We start from the raw sequence: 12,747 nt of genomic DNA, 5'->3' as shown, positions 1-12,747 counted from the left end.
ACTCTGATAAGGTGTGATATGTTTGATAAGGTGTGATATCTTTTCATAAGGTGTAATATTCGAGTTATCACGGTTTAGTGAATCAAGCGCATAGTGTGAAAGGATCATCATTTACTCTTGGTGGCCAGCACTTCAGCTAGGGTGCAGCAGAGTATTTTCTCTCTGTACCTGCTCAGTGTGTAATAAATTATTCAACCATTCCCACACCCTCCTCAGTGGGTTTACAAAAGCCATGCATACTTTTTATGACTGTGCCCGACCAATTGAGCACAATGCAATCTTTGATTAACCACTTAACGACCGCCTAACGCCGATAGGCGTCGGCGGGTCGTTAGTGGTATAGCATGGAAATGACCGCTCGATCGAGCGGCCTTTCCATGCCAGTTCACGGAGGGTGTCTCCGTAAACAGCCGGCGAATGTAAACACGCGGGGTAGAAATCCCCGCTGTTTACATCATACGGTGCTGCTGCGCAGCAGCGCCGTAAGGCAGATCGGCGATCCCCGGCCTCTGATTGGCCGGGGATCACCGGCATCTGATAGGCCAAAGCCTATCCTAGGATGCGCAGGACGGACTTCCGTCCTGCGCATTACAGAACAAGAGGGAGAGGGAGGTAAGCGGAGAGAGGGCGGAAATGGCTGCGGAGGGGGGCTTTGAGGAGCCCCCGCTACTCCGTAATAGCCGGCGGTGATCAGACCCCCCCCCAGCAGGACATCCCCCTAGTGTGGAAAAAAAGGGGGAAGTCTGATCGCCCGGCCACAATCCTGATCGGTGCTCGGCCCCCGCAGCACCGATCATTAGAAAAACCCCTGGTCCTTAAGTGGTTAAATACAATCACACTGCTTACTGCAGTTTGCCTGCAATTGTGTTGAGGTTGTATTCTACGGCTACACATGAAAATCACATAGTAAGCACCGTACTTTGTAATTTTTTGTGTGATACATCTATGTGGCTTGAAGCCCTGCCCCTCGCAATTGCAGCATACATAGTACCAATCACACAGAAAATCTTGTTGCAACACTCAGATTGGGTTTAAAAAAAACAAACAAAAAAAAACAAAACTGCCAAGTCACGATCAGAATTGCAGCTTGTTTGTGATCGAGATCTGCAGTGAAAAAGGGTTCATATGCAACCTCCGCGTGAGTGAACTGAAGTTGTGTTTCCTGAACATAAACCAATTGCTTCGCAGTGTGTAGATTTTCCAAAATTCACTTTTTTACCCATAAGAACTTGTAGCATCACCGTAACTTTTACTCTTGTCTGAAATTTGTATAGAATGCCTGTCAGTCAGATTTTTTCTTTTGCACTCATGCTATTTAGGCATTGAATTGTCCTTAACCTCCCTGGCGATAAGCCCGACACAGTGTGCAGCTGAAAGGCAGCAGTTTTAACACCACACGTGTCAGCAGTTGACATGCAATGTTAATCTACAGCAAAAAACACTGCGACATGTTGCTTCTGAGCTTGGCCACGCTTAAATGTGACACGATGGGGGGGGGGGGGGAGGATGTGTCGGGGGTGCCTGTTGGCATGGAGCACTAACAAACACATGGCCAGTGCAGGAGAGCAGCTGACTGGTGGTGAATTAATCTGCCCATCTGAACAGAGGACTCGAAGGGGCACTTAAGTCACACAAAAAAAAAAGTTTTACTCACTTGGGGCTTCCATCAGCCCCCTGCAGCTGTCCTGTTCCCTCGCAGCCTTGCTCCGATCCTCCTGTCACCGCCGGCGGCTACTTCCGGTTTTGGCGACATGCACCGTCAGGCTGGGAACGCGAGTGATTCTTCGCGCTCCTGGCCATAATAGCACCTTCTAAACTGCTATTGCGGCAAGGAAGGCAGCAATAGCAGTATAGAGGGTGCTATTGTGGCCAGGAATGCGTAGAATCACTCGCGTTCCCAGCCTGTCGGCGCCTGTCGCTGAAACCGGAAGTAGCTGCCGGCAGTGACAGGAGGATCGGAGCGGGGCTACGAGGGCACCGGACAGCTGCAGGGGGCTGATGGAAGCCCCAGGTGTGTAAAACCCTTTTACACTTTTCTTTTTTTTTTTTTTTTTGCTTGACTTAAGTGTCCCTTTAAACAGAGGCATTGTACATTAGCACTCCAGCCACATTTATTTTCTGAACATATAATCTATATACATAGCCTTGTGTGAGGCATGGCATGATGACACCATAACTGCACTTTCTGTGACCATGTGGCGTGCACACACACAGTGCTGGTGCTTTGTAATGTTTCAGTAAGGCCTCGGACTGTTGATTGGCAGTGAAACTCCTCATAAACTAGCAGCAAGCAGTTGTGAGAGATTATTATTATTATTATTATTGATTTATATGTTCGCGCTTTAGAAATCAATAATAATAATAATAATAAACTCTCACAACTGCTCACTGCTGCCTGGTAACTGCTTGCTGAGCACACAGTTCAACTGTCTGTGGAAAAGAGGCATTAGGGCCAATTTACCCTTAACCTTCTTGCCGGTTATCCCGAGCTCAGCTCGGGGTAACCTGCGCAGAAGGATTTCTCCGGCCCCGCTGGGCCGATTTTTTTTTTTCAATTTTTTTTTTTTTTACTGCACGCAGCTAGCACTTTGCTAGCGGCGTGCATATTCCGATCGCCGCTGATTCGCCGCGCCCCCTCCAGACCCCTTACGCAGCCTGGCCAATCAGTGTCAGGCAGCGCTGAGGGGTGGATCGGGATTCCCTCTGACGTCCATGACGTAGGTGACGTCATCCCGCCTGGTCGCCATGGCGACTGGGGAAGCCCAGTAGGAAATCCCGTTCTGAACGGGATTTCCTGCTTACTCTGATCGCCGAAGGCGATCGGAGTGGGTAGGGGGATGCCGCTTGTCAGCGGCTATCATGTAGTGAGCCCTGGGCTCGCTACATGATTAAAAAAAAAAAAGAAAATTACAAAAAAAGTGCTGCGCTGCCCCCTTGCCGTCAGAATTGGAACGGCAAGGGGGTTAAAGGGAACCTGAACTGAGTAAAACTATTTAAAATAAACACAACGTAGCTGCAAATAAATGTTACATTGTAACCTCACCATCAGTTCCTCAGAATCTCACCATTTTCTTCTTTCAGTGATCCCTTCCAGTTCTGACAATATTTTGTCAGAACTGAAATATACCAGTTGCTGTCAGTTATATATCATCTGCTGTCAGTTACAACTGAATGTGCAAGGTAATGTCCATGTTTCCCTATGGGGGATATTACAGTTTAACAGTGTGCTGATCAGGAAGCTGGTATGGGGTAATGGCCATTTTCAAAATGGAGGACAGAGAATTCCATTGATCACAAATGGGATGCAGGAGAGGAGAAAGAGGTTGAGGAGTAGACTACACAGGAGGTAACTATGATGTGTGTATGTTTATTTTGCCTTTTAATTTTCAGTTCAGGTTCCCTTTAATGTGTGGATATGTGTTAGTACGCATTGAAACATGTTTTTTCTATAGCAGTGCATTGTGCAAAAACTTTCAGTTATATATTTGATATAGTGGGAACTAAGACAACGGAAGGTACTTATCCGTTAGCCGGGCGCATCCGGCAGGTGGCGCTAATTACTATTCCCCCTCCAGGCCGACATGGATAGTAGGGAAAGATGTAACTCTGGTGGAGTTTTGTCGCCACCTGCCGGATGCGCCCGGCTAACGGATAAGTACCCAACGGAAAACCTGAGCATTACTTTAAAAATCAGTTTGCTTTCAGTTATAACTGAGAGCAACTGATTGTGTAAAAGGGGCCTAAAAGGCCCCGTTCACATCACAAACGCGGACGGGCACGCACGCGGAATGCAACGCGTACGAACGCACGCCATCCGCGTTTGTGTGCATTGCGTGGCTGATCCCATCACTGAAAAGGGAATAGGACAGCCACGCGTGTTACAAAAAATGCGTGCAGCATGCGTTCCCGGACCGCACAGGTCCGGAACGCATGCAGTGTGAACATCAGACATTGCACTCTATGCAAAGTCTGATGTCGTGCGTGTTGGCCACCTGCACACGTTTCCAAAACGCGGCTGGAAACGCGTGCAGTGTGAACAGGGCCTAAATGTTGAAAAATCACTACTTTTCTCCAGGTTTCCATACACCACAGAGCTTGATTAGTACCTTTTTGCACCTGGCTGAGGCCACACCCACATTCACTTCAGATGCAGCCAGTTCTCTCCTGGCTGAGGCCACACCCACATCCCTCTCAGCCTTTCTCTGCAGTCTCTTGCTTTTATGTCTGTGGACCCTGCAAGCAAATGTGCCATGTCCTCTCTACTGCAATATTCAAGGCATGACTTGCTGCATACTAGAGAATGTGTCATTAGAATAAGTGGGCGAAATGTGGAAGGTGGAGTGGAGCTGTCTGCCAGAAATTCTGAGGTAAAATTATTTCCTGACAGTCTTTATGTGATATCTGCTTATTTATTTTAATTGAGGTAACAGCAGTTCAGAAAAGTATTACTGTTTACTTGTTTTAAAAAAAATGCAGTATTGCTTTGGGTTATAGTTATCATATTGTGGAGCTGCCAGGGACATTTGCCTGCTGAGTTATTGGCCTCCATTGACAATGAGTTACCGGACCACATTTGGTTACCAAATGCCAAAAAATTACCGTCTGAAGTTTGACTAAATGGACAATGAATTCCGCCTGAAATTACCACTTGCAGTAAGTTTTTGGTAACATGTTGGTTAAAAAAAAATTGTTATTTAAGAATTAAATTACACAAAAAATGAAATTCATAAAGAAACAAGTGTGCATTGTTTTTATGGTTAACTACCAAATTATTATTGTAATTTTTTTTTCAGCTAAGACCTGGCGCTGTTTTCACTTCACATCCAATTACAGGTAGTCGAGGCCTTCGAGATGTTTGCTGGATTTTTTTCACAGAAAACAATAATTTACACACTTATTCCGCAGTTCTACAGTTTAATTAGTGTTTACTACACTATTTTACCGAATGTTACTCACACACGGAAATGTTGTGTGAATGTGGAAAAAAACACTAATTACCGATGTCGGTAATTTCTTGTTTAAATTTTCTTGTTCGCACATGTATTGTGAATGGAGGCTATTGTGTCATTTAGGCTGGTTTCACAGTAGGACGTTGCGTTTTAGGGGACGTTATGGTCGCATAACGTGCCCCTAACGCAACGCCTGGTGCTCTCTGATGTGGACGTCACAGTGAGCTGCGTTGTGCAGCTCACTCTGCCGTCCGTGATGCGTACTCTTGGACGTATGCGGCATCACGTGGTCCCGCCTGGCCAATCGCCGCACAGAGCGGCCGCTCCAGGAAGTAAACACTGCACGTCACTGAGTGCAGTGAATATTAATTAGCCATGTGCCTGGCCGCTCTCCGCTCCTCTCAAACATTACTGAGCATGTGCAAGCAGTCTAACTATAAAGTACTGCATGCAGTACGTTGTCTTATGACGCAGCGTTACTAAGTAACGCAACGTGGGCACTGTGAACAGCCCATTGATTTTTCATTGCTGTGCGGTGGGGTGCGTTACAGGCTGCTGTAACGTGCGCCTGTAACGTCCCACTGTGAAACCAGCCTTAGGCCTGGAACCCACTGAAAACCGCAAACGCAAAACGCAACCGCTAGCGTTTTGTCTGAGCGGTTTGCAAGCGGATTCATGCGCGTTTTTGGTCGTGTTTTGCAACATTGTATTTTTTTCCCCAGCGGGTGCCTAGCGTTTTGCGTTTTTATCCTGATTGGTCCTGTGAATTATTTTTCATTTTGTTACAGTGTGCTGAACCGCAAAACGCTAGCAAAACCGCTCAGTTTAGGTTTTGCTGAGCGTTTCTGCTAGCGTTTCAATACTTTACATTGAAGCGCTAACGCTCCCAAAATGCTGCAGGTCCTGCGTTTGCGTTTCTGGGAAACGCAAACGCTCCTGTGGAAGTTGCCCCATCCATTAACATTAGCCCAGCGTTTTGGCAAACTGCTAGCGTATCGCAGTGCTGCCAAAACGCTGCCAAAAGCGCTCCTGTGGGTTCCAGCCCTTAGGGTCCTTTCACAATTATTAACTTGCCTTGTGGGGCAATGGACAATATCATTGCAGCGCTATGCAATGATATATGTATGGGGTTTTCACATTAAGTGCGGTGCGGCAGGTTCCAGTGCAGCATGTTATGCATTAACCAGATATGTGTGCATTTACAGTGGCAGTAAGGCATACTTACATTGTACTTTTTGCCTCACTGTTACAATACCGCATGATACGACTTTAAGGCTATGTTACGTTCTTATCGCAGTACAAGTTGCATAGAGTGAAAGGGCTATTGTGTTTATCCATGATAATCACTGAACAGTCAATACATACTGTGGCGGATGAAATGTTTCATTTGTTGGAGTAAACCGCTTTAAATAACATTTCTATAAACACAGGTCACATGAAAAATGAACGTGTTTGGTCGCACTGCGAATCTGGACCATTCTTACTTAGCAAGATTTTTGTGAAACAGCGACCAGATCTCGCATTTTACAATAAGGTTTCACAGTAGGACTTTACAGACGCACGTTAGAGCAGCCTGTAACGCAGCCCACCGCACAGTAATGAAAAATCAATGGACTGTTCGTAGTGCCCACGTTGCGTTACATTGTAACGCTGGAGGTTATAGGAAAGTGCAGCATGCTGTGCGTTATGTAATTTAGCTATTTATTTATTTTTTGTGCAGGAGAGGAGGAGGGTAGAGTCAGTTATTGTCGGCAGCCACTTGGCTAATTAATATTCACTGCACTGCAGTGTTTTCTTCCTGGAGCGGCCGGCCGCTTATTAGCTGGCGGCACCACGTGATGCAGAGTGTTCCGATCACGTGGTCTCCGCAGTCTATACTGCGCACCAAGAGCTGCATAACGCGGCTCACTCTGGCATCGTCCTTCAACACTACCAGGCGTTGCGTTGGGCACATTATGCGACCTTAACGTCCCCTAAAACGCAACGTGTTGGTGTGAAAGAGGCCTAAAGGTCCTTTATTTTCTCAGCCTAAGCATACAGTGCCTTGCAAAAGCATTTGCCCCATTTTGTTCCATCCCAAACTGAAAGTTTAATGTTTCTTAATCCTTATTTTATGTAAATTTCTGGCCATTTAGGAGCTCCATGCAAGGACGTATATTTGATAAAGGTGCCAACTGAAAAGGATGCAGGAAATAGCTGGTACTAGAATATTGGTAAATTTACTGATTTACTACTGCCTCATACATATATAGCAAATTACTCGTTATCTGGAACTCAGGCAACCAGTAGTTGCCTGTGGCATGCCTGAAAGGATAAATTGGAAGGATAACCGGGGGGGGGGGGGGGGGGGTTACGGTGATTAATATAATCACCAAGTGTCCAGCATGTGCAGCACAGCGGCTTTCTGGTGTCCGTGCACGACTCCCGCTGTGCCATGTTCCCCAATGCGGGTCGGGAGACAAACCGGACGCTGTGCACATAGGGCATAAAAAAGCCGCTAGGAGACGGTGCTGGACCCTCTCTGAGTATTTTATTTAGCATGGGGGGGTTAGTGCTTTTTTTAGGGGGGCTGGCACATGTACCTGGCACCAGGCAGTCTCTGTTGGTGCTAGGTACCAGATATTTTACTGTATTAACTACTTTAGGACCTTAGTGATTGAAATCTATGCCTTGTTTGGATGGCTACCTGGCTGCCAGGGCGTAGTTTTCAATTAACAGACGCCGTGCATTTTCCTCGCTCTCGGCGATCTCGCTGCTTTCTCCCCGCCGCAGCTCACTTCCTCTGCCATCTCTATAATGGCAGAGCCCTGTTAGCGGGTCAAGAGCAGATTTCATTGGCTTACATTGGCTCCTATTGGCTTACATTGATAGGCAGGGTCAGGAGCCAATGAAAGTAACTCCTGAACGGCTCACAGAAACTCTGCTGTCATAGCCTTGGTGGCCCAGGTTTCCGACGTGCGGTTATTCGCCGGTGTTCTGCAGTTTCTGGTACCATCTCTCTCTGGTCCTTAAGGGGGCCGAGACCGCTGGTACTTACTGTAAGTGGTTAAACAGGCAAGTATCTAATTTTATTTTTCTCTCCCTTCCTGCGTCAGGTTTACTTTAGAGCCTGAGTCTTTACAGGTTGAAATATTGTCCTGGAAATTAAGAAGAGTTGCAATAGTCTATAGAGATCAGATCTAAAACCATTACAGCTTAATTAGCACGGTTATAGCACTAAATATATCATTGTTCTGCCAATCGGTAGTGTCCATTTAGGTGTTGAGATTACTATGCATCTCTTTCAAAATGAAATTGACAGTTGTGTATGAGGCTTGTGCGCTCAGCAAACAGTTACCAGGCAGCTGTGAGCAGTTACCAGGCAGCAGCTAGCAGTTGTGAGAGTTTGAGGCCTGAAACCCATTAGTGATTTTTTTTTTTTTTTTTTTTTTTTTTTGAGCATTTAGGTAACGCTTTCAATCGCTAGTGATTTCCCTAAACGCTCTGCCAATGTAAATGGATGGGACTGATTCCACTAGAGTGATTGCGATTAAGGAAATCACAATCGCAGGACATGCAGCATTTTGGGATCGTTTCCATTCTAAAGAATTGTATAGGAGCAGTGAAATCACTCCCAAAATTGCTTGTAAAATGCTTTCACAAATCGCTGGTAATTGCGATAGCTCTTTGCGCTTTCTAGTTGGTCCCAGGCCTGACAGGCATTTCACTTCAACTAACTGTGGAAAAGAGGCCTAAGAATCTTATAAAGCATAAGGCCCGATCCAATTCACTTTTTCTCCTAGGTACTATTTTCACAGCTATCCAAAAAAATGCCTTTTAAGCCACCAGCAAACAAGAAAATACTCAGAATAATTTTCACAGTACTTTTTCACAGACTTTTTGGCACTTGTTCAAATGCAGGGTGTTGATAAACAGGGTGTTAATAAAAAATTAAGGTATTTTAACCCTTTCTGGACCAGCACCCTCTGCCCCCTTAAGGACCAGAGGGTGCTGGTCCCGTAAATCGCCGCTTCCCGACGAATCGCCGCAATGATCCGCCGCTCCCGACGAACACGCCGCTCAGTCCCCGCCGCAGGCTGCGCTCTCTGCCGTCGCTATGACGGCAGAGCGCTGTGCGCCGGTCAGGAGCCGCTTTCATTGGCTCCTGACCTGTCACTCAATGTAAGCCAATGAGAGCGGCTTACATGAATGACAGGGCCAGGAGCCAATGAAAACTGCTCCTGCCCGGCTCACAGTGCTCTGCCGTCATAGAGGCGGCAGGGCAGCAACGAGCGGCGGGGGCAGAGCGGACCGAGCGGCGGAGACGGGCAGGGGTGCGCGGTCAATGGGACGTAGAGTTTACGTCCTGTCAGGACTGCAGCGCCCCCTGCCCGACGTAGATTTGCACTCGCTCGGTCCGAAAGTAGTTAAACAGAAGACGAAAAAAAATCTCCTAGGGGAAAACTTAGAAGAAAAAGTGAAGTGGATATGGGCCATATTGTGCTAAGAGTAGCTCTGTGGTGCCCTTTACTACAAGCGTCACACTAGGGCCCATATGCAATTCACTTTTTCTCTTGAGTTTTCTGCTTGGAGATAATTTTTCATATTCGACTTAAAATATTTTTTTTTTTTTTTTTTTTAGCACTTTGCAATGGAAAAAGGACCAAGAAGTAGATGAAAAGTGCTGTTAAAATTATTTTGAGTATTTGTTTGCTTGCTTGCTGTTTAACTCCTTCTGGGCTAGTACGGTTGAAATCTACGTCCTACTTGTGGCTGCACAGCTCTGACAGGACATAGATATGAACAATCGCCGATTGCTCTATCCGCGCCACAACCCACTCGCCCTGCCGTCACTATGACAACAGAGCTCTGTGAGCCGGTCAGGAGCCGATTCTATTGCCTCCTGACCCTGTCATCACTAAATTAGTCTCATTGGCTTACATTGATAGACAGGGTCAGGAGCTAATGAAAGCGGCTCCTGAGTGGCACACAGAGCTCTGCCATCATAGAGACTGCAGAGAGAGGGCCCGGTGGTGATGGTAGAGCCGTGGATCTCTACGGCAAATCGTCGGTAAGCACCGTTTTACGGTATCTTCAGTCTCTGGTCCTTAACCTCCCTGGCGGTATGGACGAGCTGAGTTCGTCCAGCAAAAACTTGCAAAAAACGTTAATGACGAGCTGAGCTCGTCCATGCCGACAGGGAGATTTCCTGTTTCTCTGCCCCGCCGGCTGCATTTTTTTCTTATCAGAGGGATTCCCCAGGATGGCTGGATGCCTGACTGCACGCTGTGGGTAGCGATCTGTGCTACCCACAGCGTGCAGAACAAGCATCCAGCCACCCTAGGGAATCCCTGGGCAGCCAGCAGGGCAGAGAATGTGCGGGGGATCCCCCTTGTATGTGGAGGCTGTGCTGGCGGGGGATCCCCCTCTGTGCGGGCGGGGGGATCCCCTTTATATGGTGGCTTGTGCGGGCGGGGGGATCCCCCTTCTATTGTGGCTTTTGCGGGCGGGGGGATCCCCCTCTGTGCGGGTGGGGGGATCCCCCTTCTATTGTGGCTGTTGCGGGCGGCCTATCCCCCTCCTCCCCCTCCCTCCCGATGTCCTCCCTCCCGATCTCCCCCCCCCCCCCCTCTCTAAGCCCATTGAGTAAATGGATTTACTCACCCGAGGGCTTTCTCCAGCGACGGCAGCAGCACTTCCTCCTCCATCTCCGAAGTCCCGGTCTCTGTACAGTTACATTACGAGGCTTGGTGACGTCACTCGGGTGAGTAAATCTATTTACTCAATGGGCTTAGAGAGGGGGGGGGGAGGAGATCGGGAGGGGGGACATGGGGAGGAGGGGGATAGGCCGCCCGCAACAGCCACAATAGAAGGGGGATCCCCCCACCCGCACAGAGGGGGATCCCCCCCGCCCGCAAAAGCCACAATAGAAGGGGGATCCCCCCACCCGCACAGAGGGGGATCCCCCTGCCCGCAAAAGCCACAATAGAAGGGGGATCCCCCCACCCGCACAGAGGGGGATCCCCCGCCAGCACAGCCTCCACATACAAGAGGGATCCCCCGCACATTCTCTGCCCCGCTGGCTGCCCAGGGATTCCCTAGGGTGGCTGGATGCTTGTTCTGCACGCTGTGGGTAGCACAGATCGCTACCCACAGCGTGCTGAGGGGGGGGGGGGGGGGGGAAAGGATCGGGAGGGGGACATCTGGCTACCTATAAATCTGGCTAAACACCTGGCTCACTATATACCTGGCTAAACACCTGGCTCGCTATATACCTGGCTAAACACCTGGCTCACTATATACCTGGCTAAACACCTGGCTCACTATATACCTGGCTAAACATCTGGCTCGCTATATACCTGGCTAAACATCTGGCTCACTATATACCTGGCTAAACATCTGGCTCGCTATATACCTGGCTAACTATACTTGGCTAACTATACCTGGCTGCACATCTTCTACCTATACATCTGGGTCTTATACTCACCATTGGCATACTGATCCCTCGCCGCGTACCTCTGATAGCTTCCCCAGTGTCCTCTTCCATGTCCCTTGGCGGATTTTGCTTCTTCCTCAGCGATCACATGTCCCCCGTTGATCGGCGTTGATGACACCAGGGTCACACAGCGTCATCAACATCTTGCAGAAAACACTTTTTTTTTTTTAAATTGAATTCAATACAATAATCTGTATTAAATTTAATATTAAAAAAAATTGGTTGCAAAAAAAAAGGTTGCAAATTATTGGAAATTAATTGAAACACTTTTTGCACGGAAATCCTGGGGAAACTGAACGCCAGGGTGGTTAAAGGACCAGAGACTGCTGGTATGGAAGTAGTTATAAAGACATTCTATTTACAAGTTGTGAAAATATCACCTAGGAGAAAATGCAGGAGGAAAAGTGAATTGCATATGGGCCTAGGTATTTGCCTGGTTTGTCTACGCCTAAAAACTGACCTGCTCCTGTGTTACCTGATACAGACATATAAACCAGTAAGATGACCTAGCGAACTCTTTCCTGTGGTTACAGACAGAAATCCTCTCAGTGACTAGACAAATTGTTTAGATCATTATGTATCTTGCATACATGACTAGGATGTCTTTAATACAAACAGTACAGTATTATCCACTTCAGAAAAAGGTACAGTATGTATGAAAGGAGAACAAATGTTCGAATGTTATAATATATGTTATAATATAAAATAACCTCAGCTAGAGATTTATTGGTGCCATTGTTTACTAAGAATTTGATAAAAGGTTTACGAACTGTGCTGCTCAGAGTGGAATCCAATTCAAACAGCAATAGTAAAAATAATTATAATTCATTGAAAGTAGTACTTGACCTTCATCTTTTCAGGTGCAAGTAATTGTTTCAGTATTTTAAGCATACCTGAACTGACATGGAGGCTGACATACTGTATGTATTTCCTTTTCAACAATGCCCATTGCTTTGCTGTTCTGCTGATTCTCTGCTTTCAATACTTTTAGGTCTCGTTCACACCCGGGGCATTTTCACCCTTTTTCAAAAAAAAAAAAAAAAAAAAAATCGCCCTAAAAAGCTTGTGCAATGATTCCCTATTAGAATGTTTTGATCTGAGCGGTTTGTTTCCGATCCGCTCAGCAAATCGGTGCCTATACCATTTTCTGAGCATTTTTGCTCAATGAAAGGTATAGGGAAATTGCGCTTGAAGTGCTTTTTATAGAGATTTCCCCAGCGCTTTGATGAATAATTACGTTGCATTTGCGTCAGGAAGTGCAAAAAGCCGAAAAAAAAGTGCAAAAGCGCTTAGAAAACACTTCGAGACACTGAAGGGAAAAAA

General features: G+C 47.0%; 1 protein-coding gene across 6 annotated transcripts in view; it reads left to right on the top strand.

The window, feature by feature from the left end:
- Positions 1–12,747, top strand: part of PRKG1 (protein kinase cGMP-dependent 1) — a 1,426,855-nt gene that overhangs the window by 278,233 nt on the left and 1,135,875 nt on the right. The window contains exon 1 of one of the 6 annotated variants that reach the window (XM_068258263.1): positions 4,235–4,367. The exons of the other annotated variants lie outside the window; for them this stretch is intronic. Within the exon in view, the coding sequence (XP_068114364.1) occupies positions 4,327–4,367 (41 nt within the window). The 5' untranslated portion in view covers positions 4,235–4,326. Of the gene's footprint in view, positions 1–4,234; positions 4,368–12,747 lie in introns of those variants that run through there. 6 annotated transcript variants of the gene reach the window in all.

Source organism: Hyperolius riggenbachi, chromosome 10, assembly GCF_040937935.1.
Source record: "Hyperolius riggenbachi isolate aHypRig1 chromosome 10, aHypRig1.pri, whole genome shotgun sequence".
Classification (NCBI taxonomy): Eukaryota; Metazoa; Chordata; class Amphibia; order Anura; family Hyperoliidae; genus Hyperolius; species Hyperolius riggenbachi.
Note: the sequence above shows the minus strand (reverse complement) of the source record. Positions and strands in the feature narration are given on the sequence as shown.